General features: G+C 37.5%; 1 protein-coding gene across 3 annotated transcripts in view; it reads left to right on the forward strand.

The window, feature by feature from the left end:
* The window catches only part of MAP3K20 (mitogen-activated protein kinase kinase kinase 20), a 193,358-nt gene that overhangs the window by 118,353 nt on the left and 49,879 nt on the right, over positions 1–25,126 (forward strand). For all 3 annotated transcript variants that reach the window (XM_055108786.2, XM_034954519.3, XM_034954521.3), the window contains 4 exons: positions 5,554–5,640; positions 11,379–11,453; positions 17,365–17,471; positions 24,741–24,876. In XM_055108786.2, the coding sequence (XP_054964761.1) occupies positions 5,554–5,640; positions 11,379–11,453; positions 17,365–17,471; positions 24,741–24,876 (405 nt within the window). The remainder of the gene's footprint in view (positions 1–5,553; positions 5,641–11,378; positions 11,454–17,364; positions 17,472–24,740; positions 24,877–25,126) is intronic.

A 25,126-nucleotide genomic window follows, 5' to 3' on the forward strand; every position in this document is an offset into this window, starting at 1 on the left:
AAGGCAAGAGTAACATCAGGCTTAATACCTGATATCCAAAAAAAGAAAAAAAATCAATACCTGATATCCCTTGATTCTGGTTTCTTAAGAATGAAGACTATAAGCTATTACAGACAGTGATCAAATATTTCTCATTGAAAAAAAGAACAAAACTTAAGTTTCAGAGGAGACTAGCTTATAAAACTAGTCTCCTATGTCAAATGTTACTACATTCTAACTATCATACATTCATCTGTGGGATATTCTGACAATGGGTTATTTGTAGCAATTTAAGACTCTTTGTAAGATTGTTTTCTCTTGTGAAAGTGCATTCCTTCATTTATAACCAAACGTTTATTTATTGAGGCACACACCACCTGAGAGTAATTTAAATTTTTCTTAGCCTGCTTGTTGGGAACGGCCTCTCGTTTTGTCCTGTTGAAATAGGAACAAGCAAACTTTTTCTAGAAAGGACCAGATAATATATATTTTTGGCTTTGAGGGCCACTTACAGTTTCTGTTACATAGTCTTCATAGATGTCATAGTTGGCTTTTTGTTTCTTACAACCCATCAAACATGAAAAAGCCACTCTGTATTCTGCAGCAGGCCATCGTTGCGGGCACCTCCCTGGAACAAGAGGGCTTGGGAAGATGAGCAGCGTGGTTTAGGAACGTGGCTTGACCGTTCAGAGTGGCTCACCAGGAGCCCACTGCTCCCACTCCTTTCATGTGCATGTGTATATAAATGTATATAAACATGTTTGTTGGTGTTAGGTATATATGTATGTTGGTTATAGTTATTGTAGACTGTTACAGCTTTTAAATTGTTTGTCACATTTATATGAACTAGAAGACTTTTGAGGTTCATTTTTGCACTTATGAGTCCACACACATACAGTGCTTTTACTTTTAAAATTCTCCCCAAGTGTTTGAATTTCCTTATCTCAAAAATTTTTGACCTTAAGACACAACTATACATAGATTGAACTTTTAGCCGCAATATTATTTCATATATGAAAACAAACTTTATGCTGCCTTCTTTCAAAGCCTTACAGTTGCCAGGGCTTTGGTGTGAAATGCCCCCCTCTGCTTTTCCTGAGATGAAGTACAATCTTAGTACCAGTAGCCAAGCACAAATTCCTTTTCACACATAAACTATAAAAGATGTTAAGAGTGACTTCTGTTTGCAGAGCTTAGGATTTTTTTCCTGTATCATTTTAAAATCTCTTCATACATTCCACATTGACCCCATTTCTTAAACATAGTTTGAGTCAACCTTTCTGGAGCTGCACATTTTCAGTGTTTTTTATTAAAAATCTTTTCACTTAAGAAACTATGCACCACATTTCAGTAGAAGGGCTTGAACACGTCTCTTTGTGGATTAGCTTTTCTCTCTACTTGTGTGCTGACCCTACCTTTGCTTAGTTTGGTTTGGTTTTGGAGGGATTTAACAAATGCTTAACAAACCATCCTATGGAGTAATTTCACTTACTGAAACAAACTCGACCACCAGCCACTGAGCATTTCCAGTGTTGCTCTGTATTTACACACTGGATGTTGCTCTGCAGAACCTGTCCACCCCATCATGTGATGTGGAATATCAATTCTGCATTCATGCTAGAGCCTTCCCTTACCTGGTGGAAACAGAAATGCCATTTCAGTGAGTGAGTCTGTTTTAAAACAGCTTCTGCTGTGTGAGTCTTGAAGACAGCATTTGCTTGGAATGCTGGTTTGCCTCACAGAATGTTGTGTCAGCAGAATTCCATTCAGAAAAGTGTACAGATGCTAATTTAATTATAAACAAGAACTCAGGACTGTATAGGTTGATGCAAAAGTAATTGAAGTTTTGCCATTTAAAAGTAATGGCAAAAACTGCAATTACTTTTGCACCAACCTCATATTTAATTCTGACCTCTTCTCATTCTGTTTGTTCTAAATAAACACCATTAATGAGAGAAAAAATACGAGGTATGCTTTCCAGCGACTTTTTATTTAAACAACCACAGGTATTTTTTTAATGAAGAAAGCATTATGTGTTCAAAGTAGATGTTATAGAAAAGAGCAGGTGAGGATATTGTTAAGGTTGGGACCATGTTAGTTTTAGAAGTTTGTGGTCCATAAACTTGGAAAATGATACCTATTTTAATTCAAAATGTGGTTATTTTGAATTTTTTATGTCTTTTCAAAAATAGGTGAGTAGCCAAGACTCCTTTGTCAGTAGGAGCATTTATTTGCATTAAATATCCCATTGTTCATTGGGAGTCTGTTCTGTTCATTGAAACCCCCTCTACACACAGCAGTCACATACAGATGAATAAGACCATTAAAAAAAGGTTTTTTTTTTAAATCCACCCAAAAAACTGCAATATATTTTTGCTTTTTGTTTTTCTAATTTTTTAGACTGCTGTAAGAATTTAGCCCCTACTACTCCCAAAACCACCAGCCCTCCCCAGGTTGATAAACCTTTGTTGCTTCTTAACAAATGGCAAGACTCACTAACCTTGTACTGCCTTAAAATAAATGTGCTGTGAATGCCAGAAGTGGATTTTATGATCCTTGCTCTTAAGCTGGTAAACTTTGCTAGGGAGGCAATTGTTTCCTTCCATTTTATAAGAAATGAGATTTTTTTACCCTCTTATGAGAACTCTTGGAGGACTGAACCTGGAAGAGTGTTTAGTATGTTATCCACAAAAAAAGAAAAGCAAAAATCACTGAAAGAATAAGCCTTCTGAGAACACAAGGCCTAGCCTCTCTTTAAAAAAAAAAAAAAAAAAAAAAGCTATTCTAATGACAATGCAGAAAGGATTACCTTCTTAGAAGCTTCTCAGCCAAAACCAGCCTTGAAAACATAGTGGCTTAAGAGACAGCATGGCTGCCTGGCTTGTCTGTGAGCACTGTTCCAGAACAAGCTGGGCTCAGGTAATGGCTTTCTATTGTTTGGAAAAGAAAGGGCAGAAAAAGTACGTAGTCTTTTCCAAGTTTCTATTCTGTAAACTGAAAACATAAATTTTCCTTGTGAGCACAGTTTAAATGTGAGGACGTCTCAATATAAAATGAGTCGGAAAATATTTTTAAGGTGAAAGATCACAATAATATTTGGCCTGAATCCTCATAACTGGTATTTTTAGGCATCATTTAATATATTTTTAGACCTCCAAGTGACTTCCTCAGTAAAGTTACTTTTGTATGCCAAATGTGATTTTTGTTTAGTGTGAAAAAAAAAAGCTGATGTCCTATCTTTTACCACCTGCTTTTTGATACATTCCCAAATCCAGGGAATTAATAAAAGGAAATCATGAGATGTGCTGATACTGGAATTAAACTAAAGACCTCATTTGGGCTTCAGGACATAGCAGCTAATGACGCCACCTCAGACACTTTTACATCCATCAAGTAACTCCCTCAGCTGTAGTAGCTCTTCAGAGACACAGAGGGAGTCAAATGAAATTGGCTTATTTTTTTCTTTCACGGTTAGAGCTCTCAGAGAAATATAACTTAAATTTTATTAGATTTTGGACATTTTCCAGCAGAATATTTTGGAATCAAGAATGACGTAAATGTTTTTCTGGTGTTGTCTCCCCAAACTCTTGGATTTGCAATTTACTTCACAAAATTCAGTCTGTGCATGTGTGCACACATGTACACGGCGTGTATCATACCTGCAGGCCAAACTCAGAAGAGGCACTGCTCATCTGTGCGTTTGGGGGTCTGGAGCGTTTGATTTATTGGAAGCTAACTCCCTGTTCCCATTCTCCTTAGGAATGCCACATCCATTAATTTACTTGCCCTTCATATCTTTTCCCCTCCCCAGCCCTATCCCCCTGTGGAGTGGTAATTGCAGCCAAATGAGGGGCTCCATTTCCTGCTCAGCCCTCTTGCTGCCCAGCCTCCCTCCCTGTGTAGGTCAGGGTGATTGCATACCTGTTCTGTCACCCTTCCTTTACGTGTGGTGTTCACTAGAATTGTCCCCTTGTGGGATGCCCCTTACCTTTTCCTAATCACTTGTGTGACTCAAATAGAATTATTCAGTAGCTCCTCTAAAGGAGTACCTTACACACTTGATTAAAAGCCCAAAGAGGCTTCAGTGAATTTTTTTTCTCCTGCTTGAGCAGCATCTGCCAATTTCCCTGATTTTCCTGCTAATTATCTTCGTATTAGCCAGAATTCATTTACTGTGTTATGGATGAAATGAGACTGAGCACTGGCTGAGGAAATAGTGGATATGGAATGAAAGGTTTCTATGATTTGCTTGACTAGAGTATGTGTGCTCCATCTACGTTCCTATTAGAAATGAGCTTTTGTTTTTAAAACAAGGGAAATCTGAGTCGAAGCCACTGGTTCTCTTCCTGCTTCTCCCAGGGCGCCATACCTAAGACAGGGCCTGTCGCATTCTCTCTAGTACTGTCACTTTCCCTTCACTCACATTAAAAGGAGTCAAGAGCCTGACCTTTGGGGTGAGCCAGCAGGTTCATAGTCTGGCTCTGTCACTGGATAACTGACTGTCTTTGGGCAAGTTTTTTTTTTAACTTTTTAAATAGTTACCTCACCTATAAAATAAGGGTAAGATGTATCCAGTAGGATTGCTATTAATCATGGTAATATATGAAAAGGGCATCTGGAATATAATAAGTACTCAATAAGCGGTGGTGGTTTTTATTATTAGGACTATTAGTGATAAAACTAGAATTGTTTTTGCACTTTACAGAGTATTGGTAGACTCACATTTTTGAACTCCATTTGTATAAACAGGGAAAAGTAACATAGTATACAAATCTCCATTACTCAGTGTTTCAAGAGAACCCAAAATCAGCAGTATTCCTAGCATCAATTTGCTTTCTTTGGGCATTCCACTCAGATTTAATAATCATACTGATCTCAAGAACTGCACAAAGAGGAACACACACATAAGCTCACTTTCACATAGTCATCTTATATGTATAGAAAGTGTTTATTACATCTTAGAGTATGGTATAATAGATTATATTGTAGGTAGATGAAAATAGATCCCTTAGACTGACTCATTTTGAGGGAGATTTCTCCAAAATCTAAAATGTAACATGTAAAATCTAAGTATTACAATTTTGCAAGTATCTACCATTGTGGGGTAGGTAGGTTAGCCAGTGATTTGGATTTGGGGCTCAGTTATTTTTGATGAGACCATTATTGAACCTTTTAAAATACTGTTGAATTCCCAGTTATTATTTCCTAGACAAATGTATCAGAAATTGAAGGTAGAGTTTTAACAAAATACACAATCTAATTTGTGAGAACATAAAAATTCTGATAATTTATGAGATGACATTAAATCAGTCAGGCCCATTGGTTTCATAAAATTTTAAGTCTGGCTCTAGATGTCCTAATTTCTAAACCAGGTTTTTTCTTTATAAAAAAAGAACGTAAAAAGTATTTAATATATGGAAGAAGTTGTATGCTTAATTGTTTTGCCCAAGTTTCTACAGTTGGGGTTGGTTGTGTCTGGTAATTAGATACAATTACATGTTAGATAAAGTTTCAGTATATGTACCAAAAAATATAAAGTACAAGAATAAAAATTCCATTTTCTTTTTGTTCCAGGTTCTCTGGGAGATGCTAACAAGGGAGGTCCCCTTTAAAGGTTTGGAAGGATTACAAGTAGCTTGGCTTGTAGTGGAAAAAAACGAGGTAAGACTACGTTTCTCCATTCAGGTACATAGATCAGAAAACAGTATTGGGGTTTTGCAAAAGACTTTTTCATCTTCTTCAAATTGAAAGTAAGTTCACGCTTATGGAAAGATTAGCAGTAGGAGCTAACACAAAGGGTCAAAGTGATGTTATTCCTCATGAATGGACCCTTTACATCTAATTGTTGCAGCTTCACGTCGTGATGCTGTAGATCAAAAATTGTACAAGTACTGTACTAGTTTCTCAGTCTCAATTGTAAAACCTAGGGGTTTGTTCTTAGTGATGAAAGAAGCCATTGCGTCCAAGGTAGGGGAACAGTTTAACTCCATCTCCTGCGTTTAGGACATCTTTTTTACTGGCCGGGAGTTGATATATCTGTAAGAGACCTTCAGCTACTTCAACTTACCTCTCCCAGCAGGAGTCACTATAGTACAAGAAACTGTCGCTTAGATGAGAATTTCAAAAATAAAAGAAGAAAAAATAGTTTCAAAAAAGGGAAAAATTACAGTTTTGCCACCTACGTTGAACACTACATTGAAGATGAGCTCCTCACTGGAATTGGCGAGGCAGTGGCATAACTGTTCGCTTCTTCATGCAGAGTCTTTCCATTTCAAAAGAACTTCAGTGGCGTAAACACCGTTTGTGCTGTGTCCCCAGCCTCGCTTCTCTTCTTCCCACAAATTGAGGCTTTCAGTTAGTTGGACCTATGAGCCTACATCAGAGAACATGGTACATTCATATCAAAGAGAGCAACTACATTTTGAAAGGTTTAAAATTGTGACTGAAACGCACAGCCATGGAAATTCTCAGCATAAGGATGAAGCATCCAATATCAAGGTATTATGAGAACTTAGATCATGTAATGGAAGCAAGCAGTTGTCTTTGCAATGCAAAACTACTTTATTTCACAAAACTTCTTCATTTCCAAATCTTATCTGTGCTCTCCACAAAGGGTAAGACTGCAACCTTAGAATAAAATAATTTGCAAAAAGGTGAATATATAAAAATATTCCCTTTTAATGCTCTAAAAGAATTAGATTCATCTGCTTCCCAGGTGAATGCAGGAACAAACTAGAATAATCAAAAAGCTGCTATTGACTAGGAGAAACCAAGTTTCCATCTTTTAGATCACATAATCCAGAGTTACCATATAATTTTTCCTCCTGATTCATTGGGAGTGGATGAAATGTTGATGATAGCTGAAACTGATGGGAAAGAGCTGCCAATTTAAGAAATGAAAAGGAGTTATATGCAAGAATGTGCCTTACTCATTGTTTCACAGGAGCTGTTCTGTTTTAATTAAAAGTGATAGTAATTCCTCATGTGCTATTAAATAAGATCTTACACACAGGATGACTGATATTGTCGTCATATGAGGAAACACTTGTTTCTGTTGTATTTCTTTTGCCAGTAAGATGATTAGAGATCTGGTTCTGGGTTTACAAATGAAAGCAAAGAAAATTACTGACCTTGTGTAGACTCTGGAACCAAAACATTCAGTGTAATCTTTTCCCTCTGCACTATTCCAAGATAAACTAGGAGAAAGGTTGTTTTTTTTTGTTTTGTTTTATTTTGTTTTTGTTTTTTTTTAGCTAACTGGACCCTCCAAATATGTATAAGACAGAATAATTAATATTTTTAAATAATATCTAAAGGGTGGCAGAATAGATATAAATTTAAAGCACTTTTTAAAACACTGGAGTATCCGTGAAGGATTTTTAAAGCTGAAGAAAAAAATGAATTTAGAAGCTGCCTGGATAGTTGACTTGAGGATTGGAATCACCCATGAATAACCTTCAGAACCTCTTCAACATTATACATGCAGAAGCAGTCTTTTTTCTCCCCAGAGATCCCAGAAAGTAGAGTTTACTATTTTATTCATGATATGTTCTGATGATCAGCTAATAACTGATGAAGACTACTCAAATACTTCCCACACTGTATTCATTAAATATAATAGTTAGTTGAAAAAAGCCTACATGGTGAAATACATTTTCTCAACTTTCTAATGAACTTTAGTAAAATTGGGTATTACAAGGATATTTATCTGCTATTCTCATTCTGTACAATATTTATTTGTCAAAAATATGGAAATTAAGTTTCAATGTAAGTTTCAACATCATCATTTAAGAAGGTATCTTCATTTCACCTCACAAATGGAGGTATCCATTTCCAAAATAAATTCTGTTGACATAGCATAAAGATAATTCACAAGGATTTATTTCATTTCATAACAAAATTGAGGCTTTGACTTAAACATAATTTACAAAATCCCTTCAACTTCTAATTCTTTTACTGTATTTTTACTATTGAATATTTTGGGTTATGGGTTGAAAAGAGAAAGTCGTATTTTTAACAGGCCTCATTTAAATAAAGACAGACATGTTCAAGTGTTCAGGAAGACATTTTAAATGTTATCTAGTCATCTATAATATCTATATCCAAGTATTAGAGTTGTCTTTTTTTTTAACTTTTTATTTTGAAATAATTATAGATTCACAGGAGTTTGCAAAAATATTACAAAGAATCAAAAAATTAGCTGGGTGTGGTCGTGCATACCTGTAGTCCCATCTACTGGCAAGACTGAGGTAGGAGGATCCCTTGAGTCTGGGAGGTCAAGGCTGCCACCATTATCACACCACTGCATTCCAGCCTGGGTGACAGAGTGACACCCTGACTCAAAAAAGTTTTTTTATTTTTAGTAGAAATGGGGTTTCACCATATTGGCCAGGCTGGTCTTGAACTCCTGACCTCAAGTGATCCACCTGCCTCGGCCTCCCAAAGTGCTGGGATTACAGGCATGAGCCAACGTGCCCGGCCAAAAAAGTTTTTTAAATTAACAAAAACTAAAGAAATTTGTGTACTCTTCACCCAGCTTCCCTCACTGGTGAAATCTTACATGTCTGTAGTATACTGTCAAGACCAGGGAATTGAGATTGGCGCATTACTCTTACCCAGACAATAGACCTTATTCATTTTCACCATTTAAGATTACTTTTTGCATCTATAGAAAAATCAATACTTTCTAAAAATTATATCTGAAGATCTTTGCTTCTAATCCTTTAATAATAAAATAAGATGTTTAAACAGTCATATTTCTAATATTAAATCCTATTAAAACTAGATTCATAAAGCACTGCTAAACTTTACAAAGTAAACAATGAACCTTTATAGAAGGCATGAAATTAAGAGGGCATTACTCATACATTTTTTAAATGGAACAGATAGATACATTTGCTTTTGTCATTTCCATGGTACTCAATCAGTGATCATTCAGAATGTTCTGGTAGCATAATTTCTATTTTTATAAATACTTAAATTCTTACATATAATGTGTTTGTTCTAAATAACAAAACTATTTGACTAACAGAAATCTTCATAAGACTTAATCCACTGTTCTTGACTATACTTTAGAAAAAGATAAAAACTTGACTTAAAAAAAAATTTACATCTTATGTAGAAAATGGTGCAAAAATGAATATGCTCTTTTAAAAATGTCATGCCTAATTTAGTGATTGGGAAATATTTTAATTTGAAACTTTTATTTAAAAATATTTAAGTTTTAAGTAGTATTGCAAACCTGGTGCTAAGATCTGGTTATTTCAGAATGTTTTCATGTATTAGGAATGCCCACAGTTATGTAATCAGGACTTAAATACTTTGAATTCTATTTTAAAGTACTTTTTAACGCACCAAAATAATCCATTGCATAAAGTGTCTGAGTCTAGATTTAACTGATATTTGGCCATGTCAGATTATTTAAAATAATTGTGTTTCCTTGTGTAATGACTTCGATGTAGTATCTAAACAGTTTTTCAGTAAGAAAAGATCACAGAAATGATCATCCTCCATATTCAGCCAGCTCACATTCAGTTCTCAGGAAAACGTTGAGACGAAGTTGTATTGAAAAATGTTACCCTTGACGAAAACTCATTATTTTTAGTTACAGAGTACATTCAAGTGCATAATTGGAATTATAGTCTACTTTTATTAATTCCCAGCCCCCAACCATTTTATATTTTAAAAAGTAAACACCTGAATTTTTTTTAACCTTCATCAAAAGGTCTGCAGTTTACAGTAAAATAATAGTACAGTTTAATACATCTTGTCCTATTCTGTGAAATCACAAGACTAGAAGTTTGAAAGTGCTTAGCACGGCCTTTAGTTTGGAGAGAGTTGTTTTGTTTTTCAACTTTGTTTTGATTTTAGGATTATCTGTAATTCAGAATACAGGTTGTCAGTTTTCTTGTCAAGGCAACTATGTTTCTAGCTTCTCATAGCCTCCCCCAAATCCAGCCAAGTTCAGTTTTAAGTTTTTTATTTGCAAAACTTCTTTGGCAAACAAAACTGTGGAATAAGTCTTAATACTTATTACAGCAGTTCTCAACTCCATCACACCCAATGCTCATTTTATAACAACTATGTTAACAACCCCTTACACTCCCTTGAGGTGAAATTCAAAGGTAACACAACTACCTACACACATTATATTGTAAGTTAACATAATGCTCTAACTGTAATATAAAAGAGAAATAAATGAAAGATGTTTTCCAGTGTACAAATGCTCAAGCATGACCACACCAGAGGAGATTTTGGAACAGTTTTAGGGGATAAATAGAACTCAGCAGCTACAAATGCACCCGGATGGAGTTGGGTTGTATTAACGACTCCAGTACTGGGAGTAGCACTGTTGCTGTTATTGTATTAACGACTCCAGTACTGGGAGTAGCACTGTTGTTGTTATGTCAGAAATCATGATAAAGTTATGAATCATGCAAGAATCAATAAGCCTTTGATTTATTTTATTTGGTAGATGCATTCTGCAGCGTTCAGTGTATCTTAAAACTGTTCAAAAGAATACTTTGTGTTTATTTGTAAGTTAGAGTTAGATTCTAGGCCCAGAAAATTATAAACTTCATTGTTTGCTTGTTTTACTTACATGAATGTAAATGGGGCATTTGAAATTTTGTGGGATACAGGGGAGTTCCTGGTTATGCAGGATAGTATGGTATACTGAATTGTCTAGCATTCCTGACCTGTTATACTTAAAAGTCGGTTGCAACCCACCAGTCTCTAAAACAAACACAAAATGCTTCTGTGGAATAGAGGCACCACAAGTTCTATGAGAAGCACCACTGTAGGATGTTAGAACAGGACCATCCTCACATTATTTTTTTTGTTGTATCGGGTCCTTAAAGTATATGGGTTTGACCAAAACAAAGCCGTAATCAGTCATACGTTCAGAATGTCTTATTTACCACTGAGAAATGCAGAGTTTTTAAAATTATCTCTGTGATCTGTGCTCAGATGTTTTCAGAGTTGTATACCTACTGCCAAAGCTAAACTGGTTTCTAGTTACCTGGCCTATTTACATATATCGCAAGTTGCCTATAAACATACAGTGACATATGGTTTTATATTTAATATTTAAGTTCCAACTTGCCCCCTCCTACTGTAGTTGTTTAGATATTTTATGTTTTGTTGCATTAGTTGTACTGAACCTGACTTCTCTGTTCACTACAGTTCCCTTTCAAGAAAAAGTATGAGTCTTCAGAGATTACAGATCTAAACATAAATTGTCACTTGTCACATATTAATCAATGGAAGCTTTAAATTTCATGCCTTATGTTCTTAAATTAACTCTATTATGACCCTTCAGATACGGTGTTTGCTGACATTAATGAATAAATCCCTGTGTTTTGTTTTGTTTTGTTTTGTTTCCCCTCTCTCTATTGTAGAGATTAACCATTCCAAGCAGTTGCCCCAGAAGTTTTGCTGAACTGTTACATCAGTGTTGGGAAGCTGATGCCAAGGTATACATATGTATTTTTGTTATTGTTTAGAATTCTGAAATTTCTCTTGTTTGGCTTTCAGTTTTTAAAACTTACGGTAATAAAATTCATTACAAAGCAAAGCTGGATTGATGCTCCTATGAGCCCCAGATTGACTGTTAAGGTTTTCTGTTGACATCTGCTTAATCTTGATCTCTAGAGACTCATTATTAACTCATTCTCATAGCACGCTTTGACATTCTGAATTCAGTATAAATAATTTTATTGTTTTGTTTTTAATTTTTAGTAATAACTATTGCACCTATATGCTATTGAGATGGCTAAGACACAGTACTTAGAATATGCCAGGCACTGTTCCAAACACTTTATGTATGTTAACTCATTTATTCCTCAGAATATCTCTATGAAATAGATGCTTCAATTATCCTCATTTAACAGATGAAGAACCAAGACATACAGAGGTTACATCATGAGCTCAAGGCCACACAGCTAGTAGGTAGTAGGGCTGGACATGAACTAGGTCTGGCACAGTCCCTGCTCTTAACCACTGCACTATTTTGCTTTTCTAGCCAAAGAGCAGACAAAAGTAGCACTTCTAGAGCATCTTGATATGTACTGCCTGTCCAGCTTCAGTGATGTTTTTGAGCTCCACAATAGAGTTGGAGAAATTCCAAAGCTTAGGCTTTCATGTGGTTATCACATTTGACCATGAATGGCCCATATCCTTTCCCTGCAAAGATCATTTTAAAAGACTCTCGCATACATATGGAAATGTTTACAGATGAAATGATAGGCTAGTCTTGGATTTGCTTCAAAACAAAGTGAAGGGAAATGGATGATGGTATAGATTAAAATGGATTGGCCATGATAATTTTTGAAGCTGAGTGATAATATATAGAGGTTCATTATATTGTTATCTCTACTTTTGTATATTTTGGAATTTTCCATAATGAGTTAAAAAATAAAAAATAGGCTGGGTGCGGTGGCTCACGCCTGTAATCCCAGCACTTTGGGAGGCAGAGGCAGGCGGATCATGAGGTCATGAGATCGAGACCATCCTGGCTAACACAGTGAAACCCCACCTCTACTAAAAATACAAAAAATTAGCCGGGCGTGGTGGCGGGCGCCTGTAGTCCCAGCTACTTGGGAGGCTGAGGCAGGAGAATGGCATGAACCCGGGAGACGGAGCTTGCAGTGAGCCAAGATTGTGCCACTGCACTCCAGCCTGGGTGACAGAGCGAGACTCTGTCTCAAAAAAAAAACCAAATAAATAAATAAATAAAAATAAATAAAAAATAAAAAATATTCTCACAGATTAAAGATTAGAATAAGAGAGCAGTTACACTCAAGAAAGGAACAAAAATTTTATAGTTTAAATTTGTCCAGTTTTTTGTGGAAATAGAGGTATTAAAACTGATCTTTTAAACAGACTAAAAAGAAAGACTAAAGAATCAAATTTCTTACTGAATGTAAACCCTGTTCCAATCTGACCCCCAAGAAGAATGGCCATAAAATATACTCTGTTCTTCTACAATATGTTTCTTTAATGGGAATAACTCAGAAGCAATTGGTGAGAATGGAGACTGGGGACTATGTTAGTATAACACAGAATTCATGTTGATGGTTCATAATGTTTCCCAACACATTGTTCTGCACTGAGCACAAAGTGTAATAATGCAGCCAACAAGGCAGCAAGGGACCAGTGCTATGAAGCCTGTTCACTCCACGTGCTCCTTCTTGGCTTGGCTTGGCTTAAACTTGGAAGAATTTGTTGTTGGTTCTCCCAGCAACAAACTGTGCTGCGTACATGTTGCAAAATCTTTGCTTTCACTCCTGGTCTTTAGACTTCCCTTACCCTTTTTTTTAAGTAGAGTCCTAGATATTCCTAGTATTATTTTTACTAAAGAATAATCTTTTTAAACTGTGTTAGTATTTTATTTAGGATTGTTGTTCTTTTTATTAGTATTTGATGACACAGTTGCATGGTTTTTGAATGGTCTGCCCTACTCCTGTTTAGATCCTATAATTTTTAGTACATGATTTTGTAGAATGGGGATTTTTAAGCATTAAGAGAAATGCCTACACTTTGCAACTAATTCAGTAGAAACTATAAGCACGTATTTTCAAGCTTGCTTTAAAACATTTATTTTATACTGTTAAAATGGTATCATACCTTTAAAACATTTATTTTATACTGTTAAAATGGTATCATACTACCCCTTCCCTACCCTTCTTACTAGTTATATGTCCATTGTGATGTAGAAGTCATTTTGGACATATGTTTCTCTCTGATACATAAATAGAAATTTTGCCTGAAATTATTTGCATTGAATTTGATTATTGCAACTAGATCTCCATAATTGTGATTATATTTCAGTATGCAAAGCAAATTTTGAGTTTCTTAATTGAGCACTCAGTACCACATTAATTAAAATTCTAAGAATGTACATTTATGGTACATCCACCTTACACAACAAGAACATTAGGCCCAGTCTTGAAGCTGTGCAGCTGGCATGTCTTTAAATGTAGTAAGCTAACCCTTTAGGACCAAAGAAATCTTGCATTCCAGCCACATGAAGTATAAAGGAAGTTTAAGATTGATTTTTATTTTCTAAATTCATGTAATTTTATTCTGATTAAACAGTGACATGTCCCCTGTATTTGATTTGGTTATATACCTGGCCACGGCCCACATTTCCAACTCTCTCACTGCTGATCTCCTCTAGACACACCTTACATACTTTCATTCCCAAACAAGTTCTCTTCCTTCTTTTCTTTCTCTTCTGAATACTTCATCATCAAGTCTTCCTTGGTTATTCTATTTATCCCACCCCAGGCTTAGCACTTTTCCTAAACCACAGTCTGGGCCTTACCTGGTACAGCTGTATTTTTAAAGACATATTTTCTTCCTAGATGGACGGCAAGCTTTATAAGGGTGTAGAGGTAATTGTTACATGTATTTGCCTATTGCACATTACATCAATTTGGAAAGTGGATGCCAAATTTGTTGTTGCCTGAAGTAGCCAGACCACAGTAAATTTCCTGAGTGGTACATCCATTTTCTGGCTAGAAATACGTAGCAATTCAACCAGAAGTTAGTGCCAGTCCTATGCACATATGTAGAGCAATAGTTAAAGTACTTTCTTTTTTTTTTTTAAGTCCTTAAATTTTTAGAGTATTAACATCTAGATTAAAATATTCAGCCCACCTATAGAACTGCTGTTCTTTTGCAATGAGGGTCGGGGGCGGGGTGGTGATGTATGCAAGAGAAAGCTGATATTAGGTAAATGTCAAGTCCTTCTAGTGGCTTACAACAGGTGCTCAAAATATTTTATTGAAGAGAAGGAGAAAAAAAGGAAAGGTGGGTATTGGTTCAGGTCCTAAAATGACATTTCTAAATAGGGAAAAAAATAGGTTGGTCTGGTGCAGTGGCTCACGTCTGTAATCCTAGCACTTTGGGAGGCCAAGACAGGCAGATTGCCTGAGCTCAGGAGTTGGACACCAGCCAGGCAACACAGTGAAACCCCGTCTCTACTAAAATACAAAAGATTAGCTGGGCATGGTGGCGCGTTCCTGTAGTCCCAGCTACTTGGGAGTCTGAGACAGGAGAATCACTTGAACCTGGGAGGCAGAGGTTGCACTGAGCCGAGATTGCACCACTGCACTCCTGCCTGGGCAATGGAGCAAGACGCCGTCTCCAAAAATAATAATAGTAAGTTGAAGTCATAAGTTCAATAGGAAGTAGTATCTTACCCTTATGTGATAAAAGATGTTGAAGAGTTTACGAACAGAGCCCTTGGTTCTGTAACTTGCTTCCTGTGTGATGCTGGGCACTTCCTACTCTTCTGAGACTTGTGGTCCTTACCTATAAAATGAAGATAACAAATAGAGAAATAATGTATGTAGATGCTTCACAAATGGTCCCAGTTTTTTTTTTTTTTTTTTTGAATAAGCAAATCCTATGTGATGCCTAAAAGGAACCTAATCCGCTTCAGAGGAATTTATATAAGATCCTAGACAAAGTGTTGTATTCTGTAACCAGAATACTCATAGAATATTATTACCACAAAAATCTATATTGTTATCACCTCTTAAATGTTCACTTTGATAACCTCTAGCCAAGAGTAGGTTCTGACTATAAAATTAAATCTTTTCTAGGGATGCTGGTCATCCAATTACAGAAGAGTTTCACCTTATTTTAAGAATGATTAAATGTAGGGAAATTATTCTTTAAAAATTCATTAGCTCTTCCTGCTGCTTTTCCTTGCAAAATGAAAATCCTTTATTATATAATTAGTTCTTATGCAAATGATTAAAACATTTTTCAGGCCAGGCACAGTGGCTCATGCCTGTAATCCCATCACTTTAGGAGGCTGAGGCAGGAAGATCACTTGGGACAAGGAGTTTGAGACCAGCTTGGGCAAGATGGCGAGACCCCTCTGTATAAAAAACTAAAAAATTAGCTGGCCATGGTGGCAAACACCTTTAGTCCCCGCTACTTGGGAGGCTGAGGCAGGACAATTGGTGAGCCCAGGTGGTCGAGGCTGCAGTGAGCTATGATCACACCACTGCATTCCAGCCTGGGCAACAGAGCAAGACTCTGTCTTAAAAAAAAAAAAATCATTTTAAAACCCGATACATGCTGGGAGAAATTAAGAGGAGGACAAAGTTAAAGAAGATAAATAGAACATTTTTCAAGCTTCCTACTTAGGGCATTTTCCTCTTTGCTTATTAGAAGGCTTAATATATATCAGTAACATTTATCTATGTATGCCCTCTTCAAGGAAAGACACAGGCACACACATGCACACAAGTGCCCTTGAAAGAGAATAATAATGGCAGAACTCATTATATATCCTAGGTTTTTATATTTCTGAGAAATGGAAAAATTGCTTTTCTTAGTAATGTAGGAAGCACTTAAATCCTGAGAGCAAGCCACCTCAACATTGTTTCTTCTTGTTTTTGTGCTCTTAAATTAAAATGCATGTTTTAATTGCTGCAACTATAATTTGTTCAGTAATGGCGTAATTACGAGGCATGATGAAGAGAGAATGTGCATCATCCTTTTTATTTTCTCTTTTTGTTTTAACCTTTTGTCTCAACCTTGGCTAGAGTCTAAAGAGATAGACTAGAATAGTTACTGCCAGCTCAAGAAACACACTTAACCACTGCTCATTTCTAGTGAACAGTACCTTACAGTGTCTTAGCACTAAAGCTAATTATAACAGAAAATAAATATTGAGAACAGTGAAGTTATGATGGCTTTAAAATTGGGGTTTTTTCTTGTTTTTACTTTACTTTTAGGTTCAGGGGCACATGGCCACGTTTGTTATATAGGTAAATTGTGTGTCATGGAGGTTTGGAGTACAGATTATTTCCTCACCCAGGTAATCAGCATAGTACCTGAATTTTTTTTTCTGACAAACCAATTTAGAAAATTTTATTAGTTCCAATAGATTGATAGGTAGATTTCCCCCCAACGCTTTATCATAAAAATGTTCAAACATAAAAGTGGAAAGAATTTTACAGTGAACACTAACATCCCACCACACACAGTCTACTGTTAACTTTTTACTGGCTTTATCACGGAGATTTTTAAAGGACTTCACTGTTTCCTTTTAGGAGTTCTTAATCATAACTAAAAGAGAGAATTAGTTTTCTCTCTTCCTGGACAAAAAACATGAATTATCCCAACCTTAGGCCACATGATAGAGAACAGCATCTGAATCCCTCCTTGTGAATAGTTCACCGAAAATAAAGAATAGAGCTCCCTAAACCTGAGTGATCTGATGATTGTAAAATAACTACATCAGGACATTGTATCATGTTTTGTTATGGTGGGTTGAGTTTATTACTATGCTTGTAGTATCTACGTTTTCTCTTAAATATCTCCTAAGTCCCAGCGAATGATTACTTATTTTCTCTTCTTCAGAAACGGCCATCATTCAAGCAAATCATTTCAATCCTGGAGTCCATGTCAAATGACACGAGCCTTCCTGACAAGTGTAACTCATTCCTACACAACAAGGCGGAGTGGAGGTGGGTAGCCCCAACAGCAGGCCACAGCGTCTGGCTTTCAAAGACCATCACTCGTCTCAATGAAGAAGTGAACCAGAGATCTGAATGATAGTCCTGATTTCTGACCATAGCTTAGGGAAAAAGAAAAGGTTTTTTTTATGATTTTGGAACTCTTATAAGTCCTGCATTTCATAAGCAAGAAATAGTGTTTCTCCAAGCTTGTTGCCTTGTGTAAGTATTTGAAAAGAATATTGAGGCCGGTCGCGGTGGCTCACGCCTGTAATCCCAGCTCTTTGGGAGGCCAAGGCAGGCAGATCACCTGAGGTCAGGAGTTTGAGACCACCTTGACCAACATGGAGAAACCCTGTCTCTACTAAAAATACAAAAAATTAGCCAGGTGTGGTGGCACATGCCTGTAATCCCAGCTACTCAGGAGGCTGAGGCAGGAGAATCACTTGAACCTGGAGGCAGAGGTTGCAGTGAGCCGAGATCATGCCATTGCACTCCAGCCTGAGCGACAAGAGTGAAACTCCGTCTCAAAAAAAAAAAAATTGAAATCCTGTCTTCTGAGACAAAAGATGGTTACCAGACATTTCTCTGTGTTTACTTTGTTAAGAAGCTTTGTCCTCTGTTGTGTAAGAAACAAGAATACTGTTTACCTTGAAATTCGCTGAGCAGTGTGTGTCTGCTAGTGAAGGGGGATAGGGAGACATCAAAAATACTCTTAAAAGAAAACTTGATATCATAAATCCTATTAAAGCTTGTTAAATAAATTTAGTAATGAGAAAATTGTATTGCATGAGTGGAAGAGTAAACCCAGGATGAAACATTTGAGCCAGGTCACATGATGCATGACTATAAATAGCATGTTTGGAAGCTGACATTATTCCCCCCCCTGACTCAGCGGAGATTTAGGTAACTTCATCTCTGCTCCTGATAGCCGTGGGCAGTAACATGACGCCTTACGCCATCTGCTGATGCCAAATGAATACTGCATGCACTTTGAAAATTACTGCGTTGTTTACTCCTGTTACTAGATACTTCTTTGGGCTTTCTGTTTGTTGTTTTACAATAACCTTATTTATTTTTATTCCTTTGAAATATCTATCTAGGGCTAGTGAGGGAAATGAATTTTTATTTAGGGATACAAAAATTATACAGTGAGCTCAAGTCTAGGTATAAGGGACTTTTTTCTGGGCTGAGATAATTAACAAAACAAAATAAGTAATATTTTTTTGCAGTAAGAGATCAGTATACATGTCATCAGATCATTCTCCTTTAAAATCCATATATGAGTTCCCATTACTCTTAAGACAAAGACCAGAATACTTGGCACAGTGGCTCATGCCTGTAATCCCAGCACTTCAGGAGGCCAAGGCTGGTGGATTACTTGAGCCCAGGAGTTCAAGCCCAGCCTGGTGACAGAGCAAGAATCATTCTCAAGAAATGAAAAGGACCAGAATACTTAAGAAGACTCACCAGACCCTCCTTACTGTGGCCTCACCAGTGTCAGCTTAAGAAGATCATGCTCCCCTTAATTTCTGGCTTTCAGTCCCTCAACAGATGCGTATTTCTCCCCTATTCAGGATCTTTACAAGCAGTTTCCTCTCTTTGAAGCTTATCCCATTTCAGCTGTGTACCACGCCTGCCGTCACACCCCACCTTAACTCCTGTTCATCATTCACATAGCAGTTGAATAACACGTCTGCAGGGAAACACTTCCTGACCCCAGATCAGGTTCCACTTTATGTGCTCTGAGAGCATCTCCTTCATAGGCTTTGCTGTTATTGGAATTAAGAAGTAATTCGGGCCAGGCACAGTGGCTCACGCCTGTAATCCCAGCACTTTGGTAGGCCAAGGCAGGTGGATCACGTCAGGAGATCGAGACCATACTGGCTAACACGGTGAAACCCCATCTCTACTAAAAATACAAAACATTAGCCAGGCATGGTGGCGGGTGCCTGTAGTCCCAGCTACTTGGGAGGCTGAGGCAGGAGAATGGCATGAACCCGGGAGGCAGAGGTTGCAGAGAGCTGAGATCGCGCCACTGCACTCCAGCCTGGGCGATACAGCAAGACTCCGTCTCAAAAAAAAAGAAGTAATTCGGCAGTTAGTTGTTTAATGTGTGTCTCACGGGCTGAAATATAAGAGAGGCAGACAATCACGTTTGTTCATCACTCACAGCATCAAAATGTGCCTTGAACACAGCATTTGCTCCGTAAATATTTGGGGAAGCAAGAGAGAAAATTACCATGGTGGTAATAATATAAAAAGAGATTGTGATATTATACAAGAGAATATAAATATGTATGTTTGCCATGACAAAAGTACTTCTTATGTTCATTCATTCATTATCCATTCATTGAACTTCTGCTGGTGTGAGAACGACTGTTGCCATTCGGGTACTGGGCTGTAGCGATGAGCACAAGAGTCCCAGGGCATGTGGAGCTCTCCAGCCCAAGTGTCCAATGTTAAACTATTAAATATATTCAAAACTATCGCATTTCTATTTTGACAAGTATTATGACAGAGAAATATACTAGATGTCTGAGAGCATACAGCTATGAAATCTGATCTAGTCCAAGGACATAGTAAAAGGATTTTGGAGAAAATGCTATTTGATCTATTACCGAAGGGATTAGTAAGATTTTAATATCAAGATAGGGAGTCTTTTAAAGTATGTCAACAAGGCCAGGCGTGGTAGCTCACACCTGTAATCCCAACACTTTGGGAGGCCGAGGTGAAAGATTGCTTGAGCCCAGAAGTTCAAGACTAGCCTGAGCAACGTAGACCTCATCTCTACTCACAATTTAAAAATTAGCTGGGCATTGTGACTCTAACCTGTGGTCCCAGTTACTCGGGAGGCTGAGGTGGGAGGATCACTTGAGCTGGGGAGGTCAAAGCTGCATTGAGCCGAGATCTGGCCACGACACTCCATCCTGGGCTACAGAGTGAGATCCTACTCAAAAAAAAAAAGAAAGAAAAGAAATGAGAAGGCTGTGCAAAAATGTAGGGACACTTATTCAGCAAAACATCACTGAAAAGGGTAAACCAGAAATGGTATAAAGTGCAATAAACAGAGAATTAAAATAAATTTAAAATGATGGTATCTCCATATACAGAATATGGTCATTCCTAAAATCACAGATCTGATAAATGATTTCAAAGTAGACCCTACAGTCTAGTTTGTTTAGAATGTTTCTATTTTTTATAAAATAAATATATATTATTGTGTATATGTACACAGAGAAAAGTATCAAAAAGTCAGTGTTATCACTGGGTAATGGGATTATAGAGAGTGTTTTTTATTTGTATATCTTTATTCCCTACTTCTTCCACATTAAACATGGACTAGTTGGATGATAAATTCAATTTTTAAAATGCTTGAAGATGAAAGTGAGGGAAATAAAATTGATGATTGAGAACGGGGGGAAAAGGAGATACAAGACAGTGAAGTATTTTAGTAAAAGGCATACAGTTGCCTAAGGGGCCTCCTCATCTTTCAGGAACTGTTAATCCTGTTCTGAGAGCTGGAGAGAGAATATATATCTTGACCTGAACCAGTAAACCACAGTTTGAGAAGCAGTAGAGCTGTTTTCACTGAAGCAGGCAATTGGTTAAAAACAGGACTGTAATAGTAATTTTAATAATAAACACAGTTGTCACTTATTAGGTTCTTACCAGATGCTTGTACTTCATTTAGATTTTCTTTTTTAATCCCCATAGCAACCCTAAATTATATCACAGATGCAAAGGTAAATTGAGTAACTTGCTCAAAATCATACAGAACTGAGAACAGAACCCAGTACAGAATACAGTAACAGAACCCAGGTGGTCTGGTAGCACAGGCCTGCCCTTGCACCCATGCTGTACAGTGCGGTTACTAGACTTGTGGCCGTTGTCGTGCTGTCTTCTCATTAGCATGCAATATTCACTTGACTGAATTCCTTTTTAGCTAAGAGAAATATTACAGGGCATGATCATTTTAGGTTATTAAGGTGTCTAACTCAATATGTAAACTGCTGAAAAGAATTATATGTTTTTATCAGATAATCTCAACATTTCAAAAGACAACACATTCAGACTACTCCCCTTTCCCCCCAACTTTTATCTAGTGTCTGAAACCACATGACTAGTGTCCAAAGAGTGTTTTAGTAAATTAGAGTCACCGTGATCACAGTGCAGCCTGATTCCAATCCTGCTGTGGTGTTTCTGGCAAATGATTATTTTCTGGCAGAGCTTCCTCTACATATAGACCAGATGCAACTTGTATTTTTAGAAAACTGAATGGTTATTCTGAAATTCTTTTTAAAACTACATTATTAAAAACCACATAAACTGTGTTCTTTCCTTTGACCTAATAAATGATAGGAACAAAATCTAGTGTCAGACTTTTCCTCAGTCATCAGATCTTCAGCTTATTTCTCCTCCCATTGACTTACTAGCAATAATGGCAATGAGCATTAAGAACAGAAAAGGTGTCATCCTGTTGGTCCTGTTTTGGATTTTCATTAACCATGTGACTGTAGACCTGTGGCAACCTGCACTGAATGAGCCATGCAGTGTTGTGATGAGCGTTCTGATCTGTGTCTCTTGGCAAAACACTTGGTTGGTTGTGTTTCCCGTGGTGACCAAAGTACTCTCACCATGACGTGCGTTCTTAAAAACAAAAAACCAGAGATCAAAAATGTAACCTTTGCAATTTGTGCAATGTTAGCACAAATCATGTAATATATAACACATTTAATAAACAGATTATACATTTATCATGTAATATATATTCTATATCACTCTTTTTACAAATTGACCTTTTATTTCAAAGTAAGTTTCTGTCTGATGAAAGAAGATAATTACAGTTCATTGCCTGTTTTTGGCATATGGAAAATTGATACTAGTTGACAGTGACCTTGATTGGATTTGACTTACAAGAAGACCATAATTTTCATCAACTAAGACATTTAAACTATATTTTTAGAACAAGAAGTTTATATAAATATATCAACAAATGCATTTGATGCAAAACAATGCACCAAAAAAACCAAGGGAGCAGCTGTTTTTTTTGTCATCTCCGGGTTGGGGTTACATCTCTAATGGCATATAACCTCACACACGATTTGACTCTGCAGTGTTGGGAGTGCTGTTGGAAAGCTGAGCCTGAGAGACAGATTGAGGAAGGAGATTTACTCGGTGTTTGTTTCTGTGTCACAGCTTTCCGTCCATTTAACTCTTGATCTGTTTTCTGGAAGTGCTCAAAATCGCAGTAGGCTCTCAAAGCTGGAACTTGAGATGCATCTTTGGCTTAAATTACAAGTGAAATAGAATGTAGTGGCCATTTACCCTGGTCTAAAAGAACATCAGTGATATCTGTCTCACTGGCAGGGGTGTGGGGACTGGGTCGGCAGAAGCGCTGTGTAGATGCTGTCCCCAGGCCTCTGCCATCGCACACTGAGGGCACCCAGCTCCACCACCTCCTTGCTGCCTTCTGACCGCCTCAGTGACTGAAGATGGCTCACTCTTTTCTTTTTTTGTGACAAAAATTTACCCTAAGGTTTTTCACGTTTTTTTCCCCTCAGTCCTCCATTGAAAAATAAAAACTTTGTTTACGTGCATAGGCATAATATTTTTGTCAGAAATATCAGGGATAAAATTTGGATTTTATGGTACAGTCATAATTCTGAAAGATTGCTGATTCACTGCCTTCTTTAGGGACAGTAATGGGACTTATAGCCTTTTATGATTTTTCAGATGGCACCAGTAAAAGGCACAGGCTGTTGATATTTGTGGGCAGTGCAGCAGAAGCTACTTACACCTGATTGCTGCCTCCCTTGCTCTGAGGTGCATTTCAGACGAGTAGGGAAGTGAAATGTTGAGCCAAATCCAGACCCACCTCCATACCTGTTCAGAGTTGGATTTTGCCAGTGAATGCCTGAACTTTTTGTTTTCATTCACTTAGTTATTATCTGTAAGAGCATTGGAATGTTCCAGTAAGAGTAAACTGTTCACTTACTCTTATTCTCCCTAGAAAGAAAAAGGCAGACTTTGGTTACATATATTCATTAACTTAGATGTGGGGGCTTCTACCTTCCATAGTCAGCGTCTCAATCATGATTATGCCATCACAACACAGGATTGCCTCAGTGGCACCTGGAAGCAGTAGCTGGCAGCACCCAGCAGCTATTCTGCAATAGTCACCCAGTTCCCATCTTCTGCATCCTTCTCTCCAGTGCCTTCTCTAGCCTTGACTTCCCTCTCCCTCTCCCTCATTCTCTCAGTATTGTGGCTTACTTAAAGGCTTTTCAGAAACTCAAGGGAAAGAGCTTCCAGTTTTCAAAACATAGATTTAGACTTAAACATTGCAACAGCCCTAAAGGAGAAAAACATTTGTGCTGAGCCATGGTACCAGTTCCACTTTCTGTGAAGAACAGATTTCTGTAACATGGCACATGGTTCCAAGTGGTGAGGTTGGTTGGCCTATAGGCACAAAGGGGATAACTTCCTTTAAAAATTATTAGAATTAAAAGGAACCTTAGTGTTCATCTGGCCCAGGGTTTTCTACACTTGCTTGATTGTAAAAATTACTCGGGTCTTTTATAAAATAATGAAAATTCCAGGGTCCCACCCAGGCCTACTGACTCATGAGCTCTAAGGAAGGGTCCTAGAAATCCATGTTTTGCTGGGTTCTGGTGTGTTTTTTTTAAAAAAACAAGTTGCCTATGTAAGTCTAAGGATCAGGCAGGTAGGAGAACCCTAATGTACTATAACCACCACCCCTTTCAACCAAGGAAACTGAGACAGGTTAGTCAATTGATTGCTTGGGTTACTCAGCCAATGTGTAGCCTAAAGTGTCATCTCAACCACTTACTGATGGTGTGTTGTTGACCACCTAACCTGAATATCATTTTCCCACCTATACTATGAGATTAATACCTGTTTCTTGGGACCGTTATGGGAATAAGATGAGATCATATATAACATCACTTACGAACTGTAAAAAGCTAGATAAATGTAAGCATTTACTAAATGGCTGTACCAGGACACCAGCTCCATAGGTTATGCTGCACCCCAGTGGCCCTTCAACACTTTGTTGAAATATTTGGAGCTTATTTTTCCAAGCTAGAAACTACCCTTGATATTTAAGGACATGAAAGATTCCTTCTCCTTCGGCAGTTTCCTGGTTGATTTTAAAGCACCAGCATGTGTCTTTTACTTTGATTAGCATTCTGATGGACCCACTAAGCGCTTGATGTCTCTTAAGTAAAGTTGAGACTTACACCAGCTATCCCCGTGCAGGTGCGAAATTGAGGCAACTCTTGAGAGGCTAAAGAAACTAGAGCGTGATCTCAGCTTTAAGGAGCAGGAGCTTAAAGAACGAGAAAGACGTTTAAAGATGTGGGAGCAAAAGCTGACAGAGCAGTCCAACACCCCGGTGAGTACCCTCCCCCTTCGCCGTCTTTCCACATGCGGCTGTAGGCTGCGCGGCTGAGCATGGCAGCATGGCACCTCTTCCCCTGCCTCCCGCCGCCCCCTCCTCATTTCCTGCCTCGCGCCCGTGTATTAAAGGGCCCGCGTGTGGACTCAAGCAGCGTTCATACCTAATTTCAATTAATAAAATGCCAGAGATTTAAAAGAAAAGCTTATCCTATTTCTGGCTCCTTCCTTAAGAACTGTTATTCTGT

Source organism: Pan paniscus, chromosome 13 (assembly GCF_029289425.2).
Source record: "Pan paniscus chromosome 13, NHGRI_mPanPan1-v2.0_pri, whole genome shotgun sequence".
Taxonomy (NCBI): domain Eukaryota; kingdom Metazoa; phylum Chordata; class Mammalia; order Primates; family Hominidae; genus Pan; species Pan paniscus.